The sequence below is a fragment of the Camelus dromedarius genome, chromosome X (assembly GCF_036321535.1).
Source record: "Camelus dromedarius isolate mCamDro1 chromosome X, mCamDro1.pat, whole genome shotgun sequence".
Classification (NCBI taxonomy): domain Eukaryota; kingdom Metazoa; phylum Chordata; class Mammalia; order Artiodactyla; family Camelidae; genus Camelus; species Camelus dromedarius.
In genome coordinates this window covers 60,002,531-60,025,118 of record NC_087472.1, presented here as the reverse complement: position 1 = coordinate 60,025,118, position 22,588 = coordinate 60,002,531, and the positions used below count along the sequence as shown (strand labels likewise).

General features: G+C 50.7%; 1 protein-coding gene across 4 annotated transcripts; it reads right to left on the bottom strand.

The window, feature by feature from the left end:
• Positions 1 to 2,828: 2,828 nt before the first annotated feature.
• On the bottom strand, positions 2,829 to 20,753 carry ZMYM3 (zinc finger MYM-type containing 3). 4 transcript variants are annotated; one of them, XM_064483054.1, is made up of 27 exons: positions 20,617 to 20,753; positions 19,547 to 19,630; positions 19,027 to 19,304; positions 15,768 to 16,450; positions 14,778 to 14,821; positions 14,388 to 14,460; positions 13,682 to 13,976; positions 13,268 to 13,445; positions 12,695 to 12,913; positions 12,249 to 12,399; positions 11,900 to 12,015; positions 11,644 to 11,730; positions 11,364 to 11,514; positions 10,955 to 11,127; positions 10,587 to 10,752; positions 9,820 to 9,917; positions 9,575 to 9,737; positions 9,182 to 9,294; positions 8,867 to 9,041; positions 8,537 to 8,683; positions 7,800 to 7,903; positions 7,286 to 7,454; positions 6,837 to 6,988; positions 6,114 to 6,228; positions 5,342 to 5,596; positions 4,425 to 4,542; positions 2,829 to 4,304 (listed from the first exon to the last, which is right to left on the bottom strand). In XM_064483054.1, exons 3-27 carry the CDS (start codon positions 19,032 to 19,034, stop codon positions 4,112 to 4,114), a joined length of 4,146 nt encoding a protein of 1,381 aa, XP_064339124.1. In that variant the 5' UTR covers positions 19,035 to 19,304; positions 19,547 to 19,630; positions 20,617 to 20,753; the 3' UTR covers positions 2,829 to 4,111. The 4 variants fall into 4 exon arrangements, with proteins under 4 accessions (XP_064339124.1, XP_064339127.1, XP_064339126.1 ...); XM_064483057.1 differs by lacking the exons at positions 19,027 to 19,304; positions 19,547 to 19,630; positions 20,617 to 20,753 and adding an exon at positions 18,254 to 18,357; XM_064483056.1 differs by lacking the exons at positions 19,027 to 19,304; positions 19,547 to 19,630; positions 20,617 to 20,753 and adding an exon at positions 17,836 to 17,892.
• Between the last annotated feature and the right edge of the window lie 1,835 nt (positions 20,754 to 22,588).

Below are 22,588 nucleotides of genomic sequence, written 5' to 3'. Positions count from 1 at the left end.
GCACAAGGCTGGGCACAGAGCGGAAATCTAGTCGAACAAATGACATCAAGCCCTTCTCTGTTCCAGTAGGTGAAGGAGGTAGGAGAGCCAGATGGCTCTGAGTCCTGCTGAGGATAGGAGAAGGAGAAAGCAAATTAATAGACTTCATCCTGGCCTGGAGTATGAGGATAGCTTTTCATCAGGTGGTTCTGTATTTGGGACCCGGTAGATGTGGGGCTCCTCATACTTCTCTGATCTCTCCTTCTCAGTTCCTTTCGCTGGTTAACTGGAGATACTCTCCAAGGTACCATTTTTTGGTCCTCTTCTCTCTCCATTTTCCCCTGAGTGTTCTTGTCCACTCCCAGAACTTCAGCTAGGAGCCCTGTGCAGATAACTTCTAAATTGACACCTCATGCATTATGCTAAAAGAAAGACAAATATTGTGTGATATCACTTATATGTGGAATCTAAAAAAGCCCAATTCATAGAAACAGAGAGTAAAATGGTGGTGTGCAGAGGGTGGGGAAAGCTCGGGGATGTTTGCTAAACGGTACCCTTCTAGTTCTAAGACGATTATGTGTGAGGATCTGATGTATAGTATGGTGTCTATGATCAACAATACTGTGTTATATAATTGAAAGTTGCTACAAGACATCTTAAGTGTTCCCACCACAAAAAAGAAATTGTCATTACATGACAGGAGGTGTTGGCTAATGTTACAGTGGTAATCATTTTGCAATACATGTGTATTAAATCAACACACTGTACATCTTAAACTTATAAATGTTCCATGTCAATTATATCTTAATAAAGCTGAAAAACTAGACACCTCATCCCTCTTTTAAGCCTCAGACCCATACTTCCAATTGCCTAGGATATACAATAACATCTACTATCAGTATTGCTCTTTCATGTCCACTTTCTCATCTAATCTTTGCAACAATTCTGTGAGAAAGTCAGGGCAGAATCGGAATGCATTTTTAGGGGAGACTCAGAAAGGTAGGCTTGCACAAGTTTCAGTGGCAGAGCTATGATTAAAAGCTCAAGTTTGGGTGCTCGACCAGTCAGAATGACCATCAGTCAAAAGGCCATGAATGATAAATGCTGGACAGGGTGTGGAGAAAAGGAAACCCTCCTACACTTCTCAGTGGAATGTAGTTTGATGCAGCCATTATGGAAAACAGTATGGAGATTCCTCAAAAAACTAAAAACAGACTTACCATGTGATCCAGCAATCCCACTTCTGGGTATATATCCAAAGGGAACTCTAATTTGAAAAGATACATGCACCCCAGTGTTCACAGCAGCACTGTATACAATAGCGAAGACATGGACACAACATAAATATCAATCGACAGATGACTGGATAAAGAAGTTGTGGTATATTTATACAATGGAATACTACTCAGCCATAAAAAAGAATAAAATAATGCCATTTGCAGCAACATGGATGGACTAAGAGATTGTCATTCTAAGTGAAGTAAGCCAGAAAGAGAAAGAAAAATACCATACGATATCACTCATATGTGGAATCTAAAAAAAACAACAAAAGGACACTATGAACTCACCTACAAAACAGGAACAGAATCACAGACATAGTAAACAATCTTATGGTTACCAGGGGAAATGGGATGAGAAGGGATAAATTTGGGAGTTTGAGATTTACAAATGTCAGCCACTATATATAAAAATAGATTTTAAAAAAGTTTTTTCTGTATAGCACAGGGAACTATGCTCAATATCTTGTAGTAACCTTTAATGAAAAAGAATACGAAAATGAATATATGTATGTTTATACAAAAAAAATAAAGAAAGCTGGAGAAGGAAAAAAAAACCCTCAAGTTTGGTGTTCTTTCTGCTACGCCATGTTACATAGACCATGACACAGATGGTTCAATGGAGTCTCAAACCCAACGTGATCAAAACCTCAAACTTGTTACCAACCTCCTCTGACCCCTACTCCCCAGCAAAAAAACAAAACAAAAACAAAAAACCCAAAATAAAATAACAACAAAACTTTGTCCCTACATTTCCCAACTTGGTTAAAGGTGTCCCACTTTCCCAATCATCAAGTCTAGAAACTGGGCTTTCATGCTGTTCTCTCTTCTCCATAGCCTAAGGACTTGACCTTCAAAATGTCTGAAACTCATTTTGAATTCTTCTTCCTTCTCTAAGCCCACAACCCCAATCGAGGCCTCCAGAATCTCTTAGCCACACTCCTTTCACTGAACTCCTGGCCTTGAGACCTGCCCCACCCCCAAGCCTTCATTTCATTCTAGGGAATCTCCTCCCTAAAGCAACAGATCTGATCCTGTCATTCCCTGGTTGGAAAATCACAGCCTTTGATTGTGCCGGTCCCCCAACCCCTCCCACTTATTCTTTGAGGCCCAGGTCAAATGCCACCTCCCTCAGTGAACTTGCATTGGATAAACTTGAAATGAGCTCCTTATTCTCTGTTCTCCCACAGCACGAGGTTATTTATTTCATTCTGCCTGTCTTGCAACTGACTGGTCTGTCTCCCCTCTAGCCTGGGAACCTGCTGGGGATAGGATCCTGGTCTAATTAATCTTCGTCTTCTCTCAAACATGTCATATAGGTCCTTAAACACAGTAGGTCCTTCACAGACAGCTGTTGAATAAATGTTTTCCCTTAAGTGTTTGGAAACTGGTTATAACAAGGACCCTATTCCCAGTGGATTCATTCAGTGAGGTGGGCAGAAATGATTGGCAAACTGAGGTGGGACACCTCACTTCTTTACACCCTGAGAGATGTGAAGTTGTCTGGCACTGCTCTTCTATCTCCCTCACCCCTCCAAACACTGCTCTCCCTCCCCCAGAGAAGGCAAAAGACAATTTTAACTCTTTATTTGAAACAAACAATTCCAGAGACAGAAGGTTAGTCGTGACAACAGCTTCTCACTACAACACAAGGGCGGGCATGGCTCACTGAAGGGACAGGCCAGGCGCCTCAGAACAATATATACAATTTAAACAGTGGCTAAACTGGTGACAGTTATAAAAACACAAAAAGGAGGCTGGGGAACAGCAAAGCCAACAGGGAAAGAACTGGGTACCCCCTTTGCCAGATGCTAAGAGTTTTCTGGAACTACAGAGGCAAGATGGGGCAGGGAGAAGATGGAGGCAGTGGGAGCAGGACCCATGCCCACAGCTCCTCACCTATCCTTTGACCACAGATTCCCATCCTGCATGACCCAGGGCCCCCCACAGGCTTGGCCTGGCTCTTATGATGGGGGAAGAACAAGAGTGGGGAACCCAGCCCCAACCCGAGTCAGAAGGTAGTTTTTGCCTTGGGAACTCCGTCCACTGAACTAAAGGGAGGCAGTTACAGAAGGGGGCTAAGCATGTTGACACCATGGCTCATGCCAACCTAAGATGGCAGAGAGAGACAAACACAAAAACCAAGGGGACAGGAGTCTGCTCCCCGTACTTAGAGTCATTCTCTGCCTTTGAGGAAAAGAAAGCATTTGGAAGATATTTTCATTGCAGCACCGAGGGCTGGTGCTTGCGGGGCAGGGGGAACAAGGTGGCGAGGGGGTTCCAACAACCAGTTATCTCTTGGGAGGGGAAGAGTGTCTAAGCTCTGTATTTTAGGTAAATGGTCCCCTCATTACTTTCATAGTTTCTTTTGAATCTTTCATCCCAGACCCTTCAGAGTGGTACCAGGGAAGAGTAGAGAAGGGAGTGGGCAAGGGGCAGAGAAGGCAGCTGGGTTCTTCCCTTGGCCAAACCTAGGAACAAGGGCCTTTACCTATGTGAGACAGGTCAGAAAACCCAAAGCCAATAGGATCACCAGAGCTATTAACACTCCACCCAGAGTCTGGCCCCAGGAGAGGGGATTGACTCTGCAACATGAAGAAAATGGCCTAGCTGGTTTTTGCCCATCACTGGGAGACCAGTCCCTGAGTCCAAAGGACTGGGGCCCCGTGGTTGTCAAGTGGTTTGGGAAAAGGTAAAAGCCGGGGATTCCTAGGGAAGGCAGGGAATGGATGAGTAGAAAAGGGCAGTCAGGGCCCTTCAGGATGAGGAGCATTGGTTCCAGGGCCAGGTGCCCTGTGGGACGCGGCCACGGGACAGACATTGGTGTGAAAGATGGATACGGACAGCACATGGGCTCAGTCCAGATCTTCCTCCCCGGGACGAGCCAGCTCCTCATAAATCTCACGCACAGCCAGGATGCGATTGAGCATGCTCTCCAACATGCTGCGGTCCATGGGGATCACAGAATACCAGAGAGGGGACTCGGCGATGCAGGACCGCTCAGGTTGCAGGTAGAACACATCATTGCGAGTCCGGAGGCTTTCGGGACTGCAATGGTGGTGGTGGTCGGGGGTGGGCAGAAGGTGGAAGGACAGATATCAGTACCTGGGCAAAGTAGAGCCTGTGGGTCCCCATGCAAACGGCATTCCTGCAAGCCTGCCAACTCACCATTTTGAGAGATAGAATTCATAGAACTTGACAGGGCAGCGGAGGGGATTCATGCGGTTCTCGCGCTGCTCTAAGATGGGGGCTTCATCTTCTCTCTTCCGTTTCCCAGGACCTGTGTCTGTAGCGGAGGCAAGTGACCCAGACTCATTAAAAGTGCAGTCTCGTCGAGACTCCTCCAAGAGCACAATGCAGGGCATGAGGGTGGGGGTAAGGCCTCGGGACACAAAATGCAGTCCCCATGAAGAAACAGGTAGAAGAGTCAGTCAGTCTGTCCGCACCAACCAAACATTCCGTAGGGTGTTGCTCTGCAGTGTACCCTGGTTCTCAAGGCTAGGTTCTCTCTAGCATCTTCCCCATGTTGATTTCCTGAAGAGGTGGTCTCAGAAGTTACATGTTCAAATTGACAAAATGGACCCTACTGCAAGATTGGGCTCACCTTCAGGGATAAATAGCGATGGCCCCAGCCCCCAGCACGTTAGTCCTGGTGGAGGCTCAGGTCTGGAAGGGACCTTGGGAACTGATTCCAGGGCCAGAATGGAAACCAAGGTGCTGTTGCAGTTACATCCACCAGTAAAGAGCCATAGAAAGCCTGTCATTCACTCCTTTCAACTCTCCCCCACAGCCAACCACACCCAACAGCTTTCCACCTGTCCACCACTCCCCAGAAAAGCAGGCGAGCAAGGAAATTGTTCTGAAATGAGGAAGAGCAGGAAATGGGCAGCTGAGTGATCTCCTGTTGATGCAATAGCCAGTATCCATCAGATTGAAGGACTGGCTGTTTTGATCTTTTCTATAAACTCAGGAACGGAACGATAGGGAAGCTAGTGGCAATGGAGAGGGCCAAACTGGTGGCATGGTGGGGCATGGAAGGGGAAAGTAGAGAAGTAGAGAAAGCCACAGAGGGGGCAGCCTCGTACCTCGCCCTTTCCGCTGGCGGACTGGTGCATAATAGCGGATGCTCACCACCTTGGTGGTGCCCCGAGGGGTGGTACACTTGCGGGACTGCCGCACCACATTGGTGAAGGAGAGCTGCATGTGTTCCTCAGCTGTCTGCAGTCCAAAAAACTTAGTGTTGAAGAACATGAGGGTGTTGAGAAGAACGAAGGGTGAGTAGACGCCCAGCTGCTTACACTCCCAAAGGTGTTCTTCCTCCACTCGGGAGAACACCGTATCTGCAACGGGCAAAGAGGAGAGGCTGGTCAGGAGGGATAGACCACCCAAACCCGACCACTTCTGCTCCCAGATGCCCTGTTCACAAGCACTGAGCACACCAGACTCATTTGTAAGGGACCACTGTGTGTGAAACCCCGAAACCCCACTACACTGCACAGGAGGACAGATGTTTCTCTACAGTTTCCACCTGCATTTGGAGCTTCGCTCACCATCCTCAAGTTTACCAGCAGGTTGATGGAGACCTTGAGGAGTCCCACAGCTTTTTCTTTTCTTTCTTCACTTACCACTCAAACCCTGGTCACTTTTTGGGGGCCCAGAGATAGCTCTTCAGATCTAACTCTTTATCCCCTCCCCAAGTTCAAGTACAAGGGCTCAGCTGCTAGAGCTCTAAACCCTGAGGCACCCAACTACACTCTTTTGCCCTCAGACCCTTTGTGAAGAGTGGCAGCCCAGATGTCCTGGGACTTGGAGGAAAGGAGGGAAGGGTGTAGGGGTCGCTAAGTCCCAGTCCCTTACTGTTGGGGAGGAGTGTGGGTTGCCAGGTACTCAGAGACTTGTTGAGTTCTTGAACGAAAGTCAGGTAGTAAAGGTCCGTGAAAATGTTCACCATTCGGTTATTTTCCAACAAGTACTGGAAAAAGAAAAACAGACATACATAGAGCTAGACTCCAGGCCCCAGACGAAAGACCAAGAGGCCGAAGGCCCCAGGCACAGTGACCTTGACAATTAGGAGACAATGGGAAACAGTTGCTTGACTGAGTAAGCCAGAGTGCTTTCCCCCAGGGATACCTACAGCTCCGTGGTACCGAGGCCTTGCTGGAAGAGGAGGGAGTTTGGAGGAGATGGGTCACAGCTGCTTCTTCACAAGCCCAGACTCTCTTGTCAGCTAATGCATGACTGGCCTCTCCTAGTGGGAACTAAACCTTACCACCATTCAGGGAACCAAGCTCTGCCCATCCCTCCCCTCCTAGAGTGGGTTTGAGGGTGACAAAGGGGACTCGGAGAGCAATGAAGACAGCTCCTTGGCCAACAGCCCTGGAATGCAGCCTTTGATTTTAGAAGCGTATTGCCCATATCTTGTCCTGTCTGGAGCTGGAGCTGAAAGGCAAGCTGCCTGTTCAGGGTAGGAACAGGGTAGGAACCTCAAGCTGAGGAATAGGGAGTGGGATGGAATTATTTCTGAGGGGACCCTGTGTGCTGTGTTGAGTGATGGCCAGTGAGGCAGGGGGCGAGGGGTACCTGTTGGATGCCAAGACACAGATAGTAGATACTGTCAGGTTCGTATCGTTCACCGTTGGGTCGAGTGATTTCTCTCACAAACTGGGCCAGACCATAGTTGAGCTCAGCAGCTGAACAGGCCAGAATATCCTCTTTGATACGCATAGGTTTGGCTGCAGTGATATACAGTTGAGGTGGATGGGATTAAGACAAGTCCACATGGAGAATTTCATTTAGCTCCACCATTAATCCCTTCATCCCTTAGTCACATCCAGCTCCAGAACAAACCCACTGATTACAAAGAGTCTTCAGCCTGGAAACCTAGACAGCATTTCCCCTGATTCTGCAAGTTCTCCCCATCTTCACAGGTTACCCTTAACTGATCACAGCCTGATCACTCATAGACATCTTGAGCTGAATCACAGCTCTGCCCCTTCTCCCCTTCCCCTCCACCTCCCCTGGGTACTTACGGCCAAAGCGCAGCTCATCACCCTTGCTGGTTTCTCCATTGGCATATTTTGACTGCACCCAGCACTTCCAAGCATTGACACCGTAGGAATAGTTGAGTCCAGTACAGCTAGGCTGGCTGCTCATGGAGTCCCGGGAACAGCTCTCTGAAAGCACGAGCCGCTTTTGACCCTAGAGGGGAAGAGAAAGGAGCAGGTGGGTGAGAGAAAGGTAGCAGGGGTAAGGCCAGGGGCACCATGGAAGCTAGTCAGCTCAGTGTCCGCCATCAGGGGACAGGGACTGATGGAAGAACATAGCCAGCTTCCAGAGCATAGAGCCCCAGCAACATCTCTGATGACCTCTGATGAACTGGTGAGAGAACAGAGTTTGGCTGCATCTTAGCACTCACGGTGGTGGAGAAAGGAGGCTCAAGAAGGCCAAATTCAGGCTGCCTACTTGGCTACAAAAGCCACCCACCCCCACCCGCCCTTTGAGCCTCCATCCCTCTTCCGTGGATACAGCAGCCCCAGCCCTCACCTTCCTCATAGTTCGGGGAAGGTCTTGTTCAGTAGACACGTCCTCTGGCCCGACCAGGCCACAGTCAAAGAGGAAGTCTACACTGGGGTTAATGTCCAAAGGATCTGTTAGAGGGGAAATGAAGAAGACATCAATTTCTGAAGCCCTCAACACTGTGGTCCTCCCACCCAACCCCTGCTACTTGCCCAGGAGACTCGAGAGGAGCCTCCCAGACAGCTTCATCCTACTCACTAGGAGTCGGCAGAGCTATACACTGGGAATGTGCTCAGAGGCACAGGCACACAACTGACAACAATGGGGATATTCCTGACACTGCTGAGCTGCACGCTTAGACATGGTTAAGACGGTCCATCTTATTTTATGTGTTTTGCCACGATTAAAAAAAGCAAGACTCATAAACAATAAGTTTATACTTATAGCACAGGGATCTATATTCAATATCTTGTAGTAACCTATGGTGAAAAAGAATATGAAAACAAATATATGTATGTTCCTATATGATTGAAGCATTGTGCTGTACACCAGAAATTGACACAATATTGTAAACTGACTCTACTTCAATAAAAAAGGTAAATAAATAAAAACCAAGACTCAAGTGTAGAAGAGTACACCTGTCCCGGTATTTCTGGCACTGCTTTCTGGGAGAGTCTTCTGTTCAGGGTCACACTCGGGGTCACAAGCAATACTCCTTTCCTGATGGTACTGTACTCAGTGGGCACGCTGTGCATCCTACTCACTCTTGGGGAAGTCGGCCTCCAAGTCTTGCCCAGGCTCATCTAACACGTTGGCCATCTTGACAGCCATGGCCAGGACGTCATCCCGAGCTGGCCCGAACAGGTCACAGTCTTCCAGAAGTCCCTCTGCACTCTGGTTGCTCACCAGATCTGGGAGGCAGAGAGGCTGGCTTAGTCCCTGCAGCTCTTGCCTGGTGCCTTCACAGGCTTTCAGGGGCTGATCCCAACTATTCCCCGCTTCCGCCAGGCTCAGAGATCACCACTCTCCAGCCCCTTAAGCAGAGGCAGGCTGGGAGTACCCCGCCTCCCTCATCACCACCTTCCATGGCATACCACAAAGGTCAGACGAGGCCTTGTCTAACTCCTCAGCCTCTGCGATCATTTCTGCCATAGCCAGGATGTCAGCCTCCAAGGGGTTGGAAGGGATCTTCACCTTCAGCTCCTCAATAGTCTCCACAATCTTGTCTGTGCTCTCCAAGGTAGTGGGCAGGAACATGGGCACAGGTACCTGGAAGAACAAATCCCAACTAAGCGCCAAGAACCACACCAGTGGATGAGAGGGATGGCTGGTGGGAGGGAGGTGGAGGGGCAGGCCCCCAGCCTAGGAGGGTAACAGAGGGCCCCTCCAGGAAGGGCGGGGAAACTTACGGGGATAGGCATGGAGAAAGGCACCGGGACTTTCTGGCAGTACAGATGCATAGGCACTGGCACAAAGATGGGCACTGGGATGGGCAACACGATCACCTGCGGCTTCCACTCTTCTGCTGACAAGAAAGGGGTCTTCTCAGAGCCTCTGCTGAACGGGTCACATCCGACCCAGGACCTGATGCTTGTCTGTCACCCCCAAAAGTGCTAACACATGCTCAGTGTCCCAAAACTGCCCTTGAACCAGATGTTGAGATATAACTCTGGGATTCTAGAACAACAATATGTGGGACACTTCAGCCACCTCAAGAAACCTCCTCGTCCAGCTCCCAGGCACAGAGCTGTAGGACTAAGACTAGGGAATACAGCCCGGTGCATCCAGGTACCCCCACTCACCTGTCTGACTCCCTTTGGACTTCATCTCCACCTTGCAGGAGACCCCCCGATTCTGCATCAGTGGCTTACACATGGCGGCTTTGTTTTTGCGGGGTGTTGCTGGGGGCGGTGGGGGTGGAGGAGGGGTGGGAGTAGCAGGGGCTGAGCGGGTCTTCACAGGGATCTGCAGAGACAAAGGAACATGAGTGCCACCAACGAGGGCACCCTCCTCCAAGCCCATCCTCCCCGCTAGCTTTTGCCCTGACCTTGCCCAGATTCCCATTTTCCTCTGCAGTCTTCACGGTGTTGCTGTTCTCCACTTTGGTTTGAGAGGGTGTCTGGGGCTTTGCCTCAGAAGATTGACCTGTAGATCAAAACAAACGAATGCTCTCACCTGCTCATCTGAGGAATCAGCTCTGTTTTCCCGACCCCAGTTCCAGGAGATCCTCATTAAGAGGAACACCAAATGTAAATAGAGTTCTAGAATTTTTCCCTCCACACCACCCAGGTCTAGTCTTCTCTAGGTCCCAGCACCAGTGGCCAACAAGACTCTTTGTTTCCTAGCTGCCAAGAAGGATGAAGATTAGTGTTGTTTCCCCAATGATCCATAATTTGAAATCTTCCACTGAGATGGCCCTCAGGAGTTTGGTAACCCTGGAGTGCGGAGGGGCCAGGGTAACGTTCTGGAAATGACACCAATCTTCACTCTCACTAAAGGTAGAGCTTCTGCTGACACTTCCTTCTCTCTGAAAACGAAACCACAGCCCTATATGCTCCACCCTCCCTGGGGTAGGTACTCATTCCCTAAAATATACCCCTTACAGCAAATCAATAGGCTCTAACTCTAAAAATCCTTAAAGGAGACTCCTCTAGTACGTGCACAGTCCAGAAGCTAAAAGAGGACACGGTACCAGGAGTTCTGGCCAGGGATGAGGGGAAAGCAGGAGAGGAAGAAAGCAGGAGAGGGGCTGGGCCCAGGATTAGAAGTGTCGAGGCCAGTCCTAACAAAGGGTGCCCCCTGCCCAGGACTCACTGTTCAGGAGGCTCTCAGGCCCACTCTGGGTATCCAGGTTGGGTTGGTTCTGCTGGCTATAGAAGCGCAGCAGACACTGTTGGTTGCAGAAATGACGGATCTGCCCGCGCCAGTGGATGGTCTCCAGCAGCTTCCCCTGGCGCTTACAGGCATGGCACCGGGCAGCCTGAGGGTGTCGACAAGATGGTCAGACCTGCCTCCCTCAAATGTGCTGAGCCCTTTGCCCTGGGATGGGACGTGCTACTCCCCTCAGAGGCTGGGCCACCTGGAGCCCCCTCCCTGGAGATCGGTCCACACCCTGATTGCGGCACAACAGCCCTCGCTCCCTGCTGCCCTCTCCCTCCTCTCTAATGCACTGCCCCCCTTACCTTGCAGTACCACAGCAGGTACTTGCTCTTACAGTCCTCGCTGCAGAAGTCCCAGGTGCTGCCGTCCAGCTGCTCAGTGACTCCGCGCTGGCACGTCTGGGAGCAGTAAGTACAAGTGATGCAGCACAGTCCCAGCTTCTTAGTGAAGTCCTGTTTGTACAGCAGCACGCAGCCTGGGAAGAGGGTGAGCGGGAAGAGTCCAGAGACACAGAGATCTCCAGGGCTGCGAGACCCAACCTTTTCAAGACAGTACACCGGAAACCTCTAACAGCCTCTCATGCCCAAAGCCTTAGGATGGACAGGGTAGAGCATCCCGAGTAGAAGGCCCTTGCCCCACGGACCACATTCCAAGCCCTCCTCCTTAATCCACCATTCTCCCCAGCCCTCTGCCCCTTCCCCATCTCCTTACCTTCGCTGCAGAAGCTTTTCTCCACCCCACTGAATCGGAGTTTCTCATGGAGGAGTTTCTCCTGCCGGCAATGCTCACACTGGGACACCACACCCCGCAGGCGCTTGAAGTCCTCACAGCAATCACGGCAGCAGAACTGGAACACCTGGTCCTGGGATGGGGGCACAGGGCGGGGAGGACAGGGCTGTGACATCTGGACCTGACAAGAGCCAAGTGGAAGGGCCCCTTCAGACCAAAGTCTGGTCGCGTGGCAAGATGTGGGTGGGGGTGGGGATCTTACCTGCCAGTCCAAGACCTCAGGCTTGCCACTGAAGAGGCTGTGGCAGTAGTGACAGCTCAGGTGAATGCCCCCCTCGGGGCTTGTGCGCTGGAGGGAAGGAAGACAAGTAAGGGAAGGGGCGAGATGTGCGTGGTGGGCAGGGTGGGGGGAGGGGAAGTCAGGCTCATTCTTTGCTCTGCCCAGGCCTATCTACCCCAGTTCTCATACCCTCTCTATGCTGCCACACCCTTTATCCCTGGTCCAGGGTCTGGAGTACCTGGAACTTGGTCCAGCAGCTGGGGCTGCAGAATTGGTAGACTGTGCGATCAACCTTGTTGTAGTAACAGGGGTCAGAGAGGCTGCGGCGGCAGAAGCTGCAGGGTCGGGGAGGGCCTGGGGCATAGAGAGAAAAGGAGAGAGCGGAAGAGAGAGAGAGAAAGAGAGAGAGACAGAGAGACAGAGAGAGCACACAGAAAGTGTAAGGCAGTGCAGAGACGGAACAGGAAATCCACGGGAAGATGTGGTTGGGGCCGAAGTCGGGCAGCAGGGGTTACTTTAGAAGAAGGGAGTACGGGAGGTAGGAGGAAGGCCAGCAGGGGTCTCAGAGAAGAGGGCTTTGCACCTACCAGTGAGCCCTGCCTGCTTCACTTTGTAAGAGGTGGTACAGCACAGGGAACAGAACAAGCTGGTCTTGCCATTACGGTCCACATGGGATAGCATCTCAAAGTTCTTACACAGGGTCTTGCACCAGACACATGGGTACACCCGTGTGTTTTTCTGTGAGGATGGGGAAGGAGAGGCTGAGGCTGGATTTGTCCCTTCACTTTTATTTTTTAAATTTTTAAAACATGAAATATTTCAGGCATACAAAAAAAAAGTATAGATGATGATATAACAAAGACCTGTGTATATCCACCAGCCAGCTTCAAAAATAAAACATAACAGATACAATGGAAACCCCCTTTATTTGTTTTATTTATCCCAGCCCTCGACCCATCAGGCACCTTTATTTATCACCCAAGAACCGCACCCCCTTCCACAGCCCTCTAATGCACTACTCCCTCGGCCCCACCTTCTTGTACGCCCCCAAGCAGGTTGTGTTGCAGAACCGCTTTTGTTGGCCCTCGTGGAAGAGGAGCTCGGGGCCAGGGCTCCCGGTCTTGGTGTAGATGTAAGCGCCGCACTGGTCACAACAGTTGGTTTTCAGTCCCTTGTTGGCCCGGAATTTGGAGAAGCAAGAATCGCTGCAGAGCCGGTGCACCACGCTGCCATTGCTGACCTCGTGCAGGACCTGCCACACACACACACACGCACACACCCTGAGCTAGGGCCTGGCCACCACCACCCACCCAGTGCGAGGACAGCCCACCCCACCTCACCCTAGACCTTCACAGCAGGCGGTGGGCCCAGGGACCCCCCAACCTGCACATCGGGCTGCCGACTTGATGGTGAGGTCCTGGGAGGCAAGGAAGGCCAGCTGCACACATCCTGGAGAAGCTCTATCCTTGGATCCGCTCCCTCACGATAGCTGCCTCCCCTCCCCACTCCCCTCTTCCACAGGGCCTGGCCCCTGCAGCCCCAGGATTGCAGGGGCCGCTCAGGGCTGGCCAGGCTCTGTAAAGCAGCCCCCATTGAGCTTCCTCACCTCTCCCGTCTTCTGGCATATACTGCAGCGGGTTGCATCAGCGGGATCCCCAGACTGGGGGAGTGGGCGCTGCTGCTGGGCCTCATACAGGGAGAGACAGACAGACGTGCAGAACTCGTGGAAGGAGCCTCCTGAGCCAGTCTGTGCCACCACCGAGTCCTTGGTGTTCCAGATCTCCCTGGAAGGGGGCACAGGTTGGTGCATTCACTCGTTCCCACCCCTCACTTCATCAGCCTCCACCCCTCCTCTAGGATCAACGACTCCAGAACCAAAGTACTCTTGGACCCCTTCCTTAAACTGGCCCCCTCTCCCAGTTCCACTCTGCTAGGCTCTGGCCAACAGAGTCTCCATCTCAGCCATCATTCCCAGCCTGATCCCTGCCCTCCCCACACCCTTGAACGAATCCTCACGTACTTCTTGCAGAAGGTACAAGTCTTTTTGCCGGAGGGCTTCTTGGAGAAAGTGGTGAGGCAGGATGAGGAGCAGAAGAGCTGCGGCAGCCCCTTGCGCTGGTAGGCCGTCTGGCCCTTCTGCAGCGGTGTCCGGCAATGGGCACACGTCATCTTGGTGCCAACCGAGGAACGCCCAGCCCTCTGTGCCACACTCGAGCGTAGGGACATGCGAGGAGAGCGCCGGGGCCGAAATGGCACAAAGTCCTCATCATTGGGGTCATCTACCATGGCATCCGAATCCTCATCTGACACTGGAACTGAGGGAGTGGGGGGGGGGGCAGGGAGAAAGGCTGAGGGACCGGGCCTCTGGTCATCACCTGACCAACAGGTAGATCAGCTGATCCTGGGATCCCAATCCCTGTGGTTCCTGGCTTTACACCTCGCCCCCCCATTACATTGGTATCTCCAGCCACCAGTGTCACTCTCCCTTCGTTACTCTGTAACCTCCCAGGGAGGGGCAGGGTGGGACCCAAGTGAGAAGATTTGGGGGACAGGGATGGCAGAACTGAAACAGGAAACTCCATTCTCACTGCTTGTTTTCAATTTCCCCCACTGCCCGGGATTCCCATGCCAACCCACAGCAGAGATAGGCATTTCACAATTCAGGAGGCAGGAGACCTGTGGCCCACCACATCCCGCACCGTCACACATCCTCAGGTCCTACTCACTGCTCTCAGTGGAATCCACAACCTCGGGTTTGGGAGGCTCTACTCTTCTAACGCGCTCGCTTCTCTTCTGCACCTTGGAAACACGGGGAGGGAGGAAAGCTGACACCAGGGGCAGGCTAAAAGGCCAGCTGCACTACTACAGGGTTTGAGGGGGGTACAGAGATGGGAGGGGGAGGGGAGGGACCCCTGGCCCAGCCCTTAAGGAGGAGGGGAGAAAAGGAGGCTGGACTTTCTCCTTAAGAAGCAGTAGACACAAGCACTCCCTCCCTCCTCCTAACTCTCCTCACACACACCCTCCACAGAACAACATCTGCGAGGGAAAATGAAGGGTCTGTCCTTCCCAGAGCTATAGGGGGAACCAGACTCCTTCCAATCCCCTCCCCCCCTCACCCTCTCAGGCGGCTTCTCACTCGCCTTCCCAGTCAGGCCATCTCCTGCAAAGGAAGCAGAAAGCAGCCTAAAGCTTGAGCCTGCCCTCACCACCCCCTCCCTGGCCCAACCCCCGCCTCCATTCCTAGGGAAGAACTTACTCAAAACTGAAAGGGAAAACTCAAGTGCCTGTGGCTTCTTGGGGCCCCTCTCAGGGTTACCTCGAGCTCTGCACTAAGTAGGGGGGGTGCAGCTATTCTCCGTGAAAAAAAATCCTACCTTCCCACCAGCTCTCTGTCCCAATCGCTGGGAGGTAAGGGAACACAGGTAACACACCTTTCATCAAGAATTTAGTTTACCAACAGAAACAAATGCAACCACCCAAAGGTAGCAAGGGGAAAAGGAAGTATTAGCGTATGGGTAGGTTCCCCTGGACTCAGGTGGTTATATAAGCCCTAAGACCCTGATCACAGCCTGGGAGAGACACACCACTAGGCAGAACTGGGGAGAAACCAGAGCCTCTCAGGTCTAGGCTGGCCCTCCTCTATCGGAGACACAATCCTAGGCCCTGCATGTTTACCATTCCTCTGAAATCACTATGCACTTGATGGCTCCAGAACCTACTTATCATCCATTGAACCCAGAAACCCCACTCTCATCTAGAACGAAACAGCTGGAAAGATCTTAGAACCAAGAAGCCTGGTGTCCTCCCCAAATCCTGAAGGAAGGACCCTGGTACCAAAAGCCCACTGGGGCAAGAAGGGAACCTCTCCCGCCAAATCCACTCTTCCCAACCCACCCCAGTCCTCCCCCATAGCCACTGAGCTCCCCCCACCCTCCTTTCCTTAATCTTCTTCACCCCCCCACTTCTCCTTTCCAAACCCCCAGCTCCTCCATACACGACACTACTCTTATCTCTCCACTCCCCCACTTCTTCCCCAAACACACAGCCACCCTCCTTACCCCTACCCTCTCCCCAGCCTTGACTTTCCAGCTGATTAGGCAACCTACCTGGCAAGGAAGGGTGTGCAGGGGGGCTGGGGCCCCCAGGTTTGGTCTGAGAACTGTTGATTCCATCCCCCAGAGTTTCTCCCACCGAAGGGCTGGGGGGGCCATTTGGGCTCTGTGGCTGCCCTTGGGGAAGCTCCTCCTCCTGCCCAGGGGAGCCCCTTCTCCCTGTAGCTATGGAGGTGGTCTCCTCCTCTTCAATATGTGGGGACTGCAGGGTTATTGGAGAATCTGGAGCCAAAGGCTCTAGTAGGCCCTCCGGTGAAGAGGGATTTGCCCCAGCCCCTGGGTCAGGTGGCACCACCTCAGGGGTCTGGCCCCCTGGTCCAGGCTCTAGGGTCTGATCTGCATCCCATGCAAGGGCCCCCTCGGGACCATGGTCCACCTCTGGGGGAGAGGGGGCTTTATAGAGCAGCCCCCCCAGCCCCAGCAGCTCAGTGGCTCCATCCAGGACTCCAGGGTCTTTTTCCAGGCCAGCAGGGGTATCAAGCAGGTCCAGGGCTCCTGAGGATGGAGAAGGGCCAGGGGGGGCCCATCCTCTAGTTGGGGCAGTCTGGGATTCCAGTAGATCCTCTCCAAATTCCATGTCTACTGGAAGGTCTCCAGCCAGGGGCTTCTCTGGCAGGGTCAATGGGTCAAACGGACTGGGGAAATCACTGGGGTCCATGAGGATGACTGGGTATGTGCTGTAGATGAGGGGTAGAAGAGGGGGCAGAAGAGGTGGTCTTTGCCAGAATTCCTTCTCATACAGGTTCTGGGACACACCCCATTATCCACTTGGATTTCTCCTGAATCGCCCCCACCACAACCGACAAGCATTTCCACAGGCTCTAGTCCAAATGACCACTCCCCCCCCCCCACATACAGCGCCCCCTGTGGGGAGAGGCGTTCCCCGCCCTGGCCCTGTGCCCACACTCGCCAGGCAGTCCATCGTTCCACCCGCCCGCCTACCCCCCACCACCCCATTGCAACTCCCAATTCCCCTCCCCCCCTCCCCTTTAGCCCCCCCAACTCGAGCTGACCGCCCCCTTGGAGTCTCCTAGGGCCGCTGCCACCGGGAGCCTTTCCCGCCCCCGCGATCTCAGTTTCTCTCCCCTTCCCTCTCTTCTAGAGCCCCCCAGCTCCCCGGTCTTTACCCACCCTGTCTGGCCCCACCCCCCCTCCCCGCGTAGCATGGTCCTCCCTCAGCCCTTCCCTCGCCCCCACAAACTGCCCTTCTTAACCCCTCCCCCCCCAGTTACCTTTCAGGGTCGCCCACTTCCTCAGCCCCCGTCCCCCTTTCCTATTGCTCCCCCAGTCCTCCTTCTCCTGTTGCCCACCCCCCACCTTAGGCATTTACAGGAAGACATTTTGGAGCTACGATTTCTCCTTAGACCCCCCTCCCGGCTACTGCGAGATCCCGCCTGCAGGTTCGGTTCGGCTTGATAAGGCCCGACCCCTACCTGCGGCAGGGTTAGTGTAACGGCTACAAGCCTAGAACTGCAGACAGCGACGGCCCCGCGCTCCTTCTCCACCTCCCTCCCTAGCAGCCGGGACAGGGGTCGCGGCCCCTTTAAATGGCAGCGCCGCTCACAGCGCCCAGCGCTCTGCACCAGGCGGGCGGGCGGCGCCAGCAACCAACCCCATTGGCTGGCTCAAGGAGGGGGCTCGCGAGACAGCGCCGGCCCCCGGCGCGAGACTCCCAGCCCAGTGGACGCCTGGAAATTGCGGAGTGGAACACAAGCACTGGAGCTGGAGCTGGAGCCCCCGCCCGGGGCCCCGTTAGTTGAAGAGGAAAAGATAGCCTCTGGAGCTTGGAAGCCCGCCCCCGGGGAAGGCGGCACCCCCTTTCCACCAAAGGGCCGAGTACACTAACCCACAAAAAACAGATCTACGCACCTGCTTCCCTTACCTGGCTCAAGAGTCTGGCCCCCCGTCACACCCGTGCCCGCCCTACCTCCTGGAGCCCACTCTACCCGTGATCCCCTCCTCTCATTCAAATGGTTCCCGGTCCCCTCCCCCTCCCCGTGTCTCTCTCCGCTTCCCACTCGTGTTCAACCCCCCGGCGTCCGCCCCCCTCCCCAGTCCCTACCTACGCCATGCAGCAGGCGCCTGCCAAGATTACCCTCCCCCCAACCCCACCTCTCCGGGGCCCGCCCCCTGGCCGACTGTTGAGGTAATGAGTGACAGCCGAGGGTGGGGGGAGGCAGGGACCCAGCCCTCACGTGCCCCTCCTCCCCTTGTCTGCAGCCTCGGGCCCCCCTAAGCATTCTGAGACTCATAGTTGTGGGGTGTCTTAAGCTTGGTCTCCAGCCCCCCAGGGTGGGTTCAATGGCTCTGGCTCAGTGACAACGCCTTTGCAGCAACCGTTACTGCCTGCTGACCCCCAAACTGGGTCCTGCAAAGACACTCCCCCACTCCTTAAACAGTCTTAGGGTAAGTTCTGGGATCTTCTCCCTGAGTCTTCCTGCAGGAGCCCCCAGCGTTCTCTCTTCAGTAGTTTTCCTCACCGAGGCCGACAGCTCTCCTTCCTCCTTTCTGTGTCTCTGTCTCTGTCTCTGTTTCCCTCCCTCCCTCTCTCTTTCTGTCCTTGTCCCTCTCTCCCTCTCCCCCCTCCCTCTCTGGCGCGCACTCTCTCTCCGGGTCTCTTTTTGTCTCCGTCTCTGTCTCTCAGCCTCTCTTAGGCACGAGCACGCACGCGCGCACACACACACTCCCCCTCCTGGATGGTCCTTAGCATGTGGGTGTGGCTGGGGTTGAAGCTAGAGAAGTGGGGTAGGGGGAGGGGGCATTAGCATTAGGCCTAGTGGCTTTCAAAAATGTGTGCCAGGATCCTTTCTCAGTTAGAGCACTTTACAGTCCCCCGCTCTCCACTTCCCTCCTCCAACCCCTAAGGGCTGGAGAGTATTTAGTATCTGAGATACTGGGAGAGGCTCAGGCTGAAAGGGAGTCCCGCCACATTTTTAGGAACACGTAGGTTTGGTGTCCAGTGCCTGCTCTGGCCTGCCTTTTTGCTTTGGGCCTTTCTTCCACACTAAGCCTCTCCTAGCCTTATAGTCCTCGGGAGTTTTATCCTCCCTCGTCTCATTCAGTTTCCCAGAAACCTTATCCTTCCTGGCTCCCCCCATGGCCTTGAGGGTATCTTTGCTCTCTCCTATGTACAGTGATAAAAGCAAGAGTTTTTCCCCTTCAGGTTTCCGCAACCCAGCTTCCCCTTTATTTTAACCAGTGTTCTGTGTACCCATCTCCCACTTTCTGCTTATTTCTATGCCCCTGTACCTACTTTTGCATTTTCAATTTGTTCCATAGCAGTTGGGCCACCTCGTTCCTTTGTATTGCCTGCCCTTCTCAACACATGCTTGGATCCTTGGCAGCTCTGGCGGTGGAGAATGCCTGGTTTCAAGTCGAGGGGAGACAATCTAAAGGGGATTGATGGTGTATTCAGAGGCAATGCGTGTGGGTTCTGGAGACAGACCAGGATTCTAATCTCGACTGCTTGCTTATTAGCCAGTTGACTTTGGATACATCACTTGTCGAGTCACCAGGTCTTATTTTTCTCATCTTTTAAACAGAGAGAAGAAAACAATTTAAATGTACGAATAGGGGATTGGTCAAATCAGTTTTGGTTATATTCGTACAATGGATGTAGTCATTAACAACCACATTAAAAAAATGATTGAGGCAGAGCCCATAGGATTTTTAGGGCAGTGGAGCTATTCTGTACGATACTATAATAGTGGATTCATGTTATGATATGTTTGTCAGAACTCATAGACTGCACAGTATCAAAAGTGAACTCTTACCTAGACTTTGAGTGATAATGATGCAGGTTCATCAGTTGCAACAAATGTTCCACTCTGGTGGGGGATGTTGACAGTCAAGGGAGGCTGTGCAGGGGGGAGGCAGGGCGGGCAGGGAGTATATGAGAAACTGTATTTTCAGCTCTATTTTGCTACAAACCTAAAACTGCTGTAAAAAATAAAGTCTATCCAAAAAATGACACATGAAAACATTCCTGATATGTTACATTTTTTAAAAGGAGTTCAAATATGATACAACTTTGTAGAGAAATTCTATATACCTGTATGCATAGAAAGAAAGACTAGAAAGAAATACTGGAGATAATAATACCTCATAGGGATGCTGTTAGGATGAAGTGAGATGTATACTTGCCTGACACATAGCAGGTGTTTAATAGATACTTGTTACTATTATAATTATAAGAGAAATACAGCTGACATGGTTTGGGTCTTTACAGCCTGGAGCCTTTATGTCCTTACAAGAAATATATATTTTTTTCTTTTTGACTAAGCCAAGAGTGCCCACAGTTGATATGTCTAACTATGTATAACTACAGATGAAAGGCTCTAACACAGAATGGGCTGATGGGGGACAGGGGAGTAGAGGGAGGGTGTTGAGTAAGAGTGTGGCCTGCAATTCAACACTCATATTCAGCCCTGTTAGTTATGGCATAGTACACAATGCTATTACTTGTTATTCACCACTTATAAAGCACTCTTAATTAAAAGTGCTGAAAGCACTATAAGACAGGTAAAAACTCAATCCCTGTCTTCATGAGAGCTCTTTCATTTTAATTATATGTATATTTTTCTGATTACAAAAATAGAAATGTTCACGGTAAAAATTTTGGAAAGCATAGAAAGTCTAAAGAAGAAAGCAATGATCACTTTTATCCTACCTATCATACCTGGAGATAACCACTACTCTTTTTGATGTATATCCTTCCAGTCCTTATTTTCTTTTTGCATATATATCTTTTACATAATTAGAATTATCTTGCACAATACGTTCTACAACATAATTGTCATGGCTGTATATTATTCCACATCTGCATGTGCCATGCTTTACTAACCTGCTGCTGGATGTCAAACTTGCATCATTTTTTCATGACAGGCGAGTCTACATATAACTTGATCAAACAAATGGAGGTAGTATTTGGCAGCCATTTGATTAGAATGAGGTTCACTCTGTAGAACCACCTCCAGAAACACATGGATTCTTGTTTAATGATTCATACCAGTCTAAAGTACCCTGGAATGAAGAAGGAGAAATGTGCATTTAGAGGAACATTGGGGAAATGCTACACTATGAGTTCCTCAACAATAGGGACCAGTTCTTACTCATCTCTATCTGCGGCATCTAGCATAGTCCCTCATGTGTTTATCAGATGAATTGGTCGGTGAATGAATCAGGAAAGGGGGAACAAAGCCTCAATAAACTCAAATTGCAGTAATATTTCTGTAATATAAGGCTTAAGAAGGAAAGAGATGAGTGAAACAAGTGGGGAGCAAAGGCAGGCAGGCAGGCAAAGAAAAGGAATCTTCATCTTTATCTTTAAAAAGAAGGATAAGTGAAATGTAGTCAAATAGCACCTATTCCTCATCAGCAAGCAAGTCCAATGGTGGCAGTCTGACTTAGTGTGATCCTGACTACACTCCACTCTTTACCATTTACTCTGTCCTGTCCAAACATCTCTCTCAGCTAAGAAGGCAACATACCCTAATTTACTCCACAGAAGTTCAACTGACTTTATGAGACACACGTCCTAGGGTCTATGTGGGTCCCAAGATCTCCACAGGACTCTCTGCTATGGTGCTGTCCCTTGGGAAATCAACTTAGGTTAATATTACTTCTTCAGGTCCCACTGACACTTCTTTTTTTAAATAAGAGCTTTACTGAGATAGAATTCATATATTATACAATTTGGCCATTTAAAGTATATGACTAGGGGGAGGGTATAGCTCAAGTGGTAAAGTGCATGCTTAGCATGCATGAGGCCCTGGGTTCAATCCCCAGTACCTCCTCTGAAAGTTAATAAACAAATCTAATTACCCCCCACAAAAAAGTTAAAAAGATAAAGTGTATGACTTAGTGGGTTTTAGTATAGTCACAGATCTGTGCAACCATTAATTACCACAGTCGATTTTACAACATTTTCATCATTTTTAAAAGAAAACTTGTACCCTTTAGCTATCTCCCCCCATCTCCCCATCTGCAAAGCCTTATGCAAGCACTATTTCACTTTCTTTCTCCACAGATTCACCTGTTCTGGACATTTCATTTAAATGGAATCATACAACATGTGGTCTTTTATGACTGGCTTCTTTCACTTAGTATAATGTTTGCAAGGTTCATCCATGTTGTGGCATGTATCAGAACTTCATTCCTTCTTTATAACTGAGTAATATCCCATTGCATGGATATACCATGTTTGTTTAACCATTCATCAGTTGATGTACCTTTTGGCTATAATGAATAATGCTGCTATAAACATTCATTTTTACAAGCTTTTATGTGAACACATGTTTTCAGTTCTCTTGGGTAGATAACTAGGGGTGGCATTTCTGGATCATATGATAACTTTATGCTTAATTGTTTGAGGAACTGTCTTCCAAAGTAGCTGCACTATTTTAATGCCATTTACAGCAACATGGATGGACCTAGAGATTATCATATTAACTGAAGTAAGTCAGACAGAGAAAGACAAATACCATAATGATGTTGCTTATATGTGGAATCTAAAAAAAAGATACAAATTTTATTTACAAACCAGAAATATACTCATGGACATAGAAAACAAACCATGGTTACTAGTGGGGAAAGTAGGAGTGGAGGGATAGATTAGGAGTTTGGGATTAATAGATACACATTACTGTATATAAAACAGATAAACAACAAGGACCAATTGTATAACACAGGTAACTATATTCAATTTCTCGTAATGAGCTATAACAGAAAACAAAGTATGTATATATATATATATGTAACTGAATCTCTTTGCTGTACATCTTAAATTACTATTGTAAATCAACTACAGTTCAATA

What these genes read in the sequence shown, in the direction of transcription:
- ZMYM3 (XM_064483054.1), bottom strand. An exon ending in GCTTGGGGGCGTACAAGAAG is followed by an intron (nt 12,400 to 12,694) that starts GTGGGGCCGAGG and finishes CCATCCTCACAG; the next exon opens with AAAAACACACGGGTGTACCC. An exon ending in TGTGTCTTGGCATCCAACAG is followed by an intron (nt 6,229 to 6,836) that starts GTACCCCTCGCC and finishes TTCTTTTTCCAG; the next exon opens with TACTTGTTGGAAAATAACCG.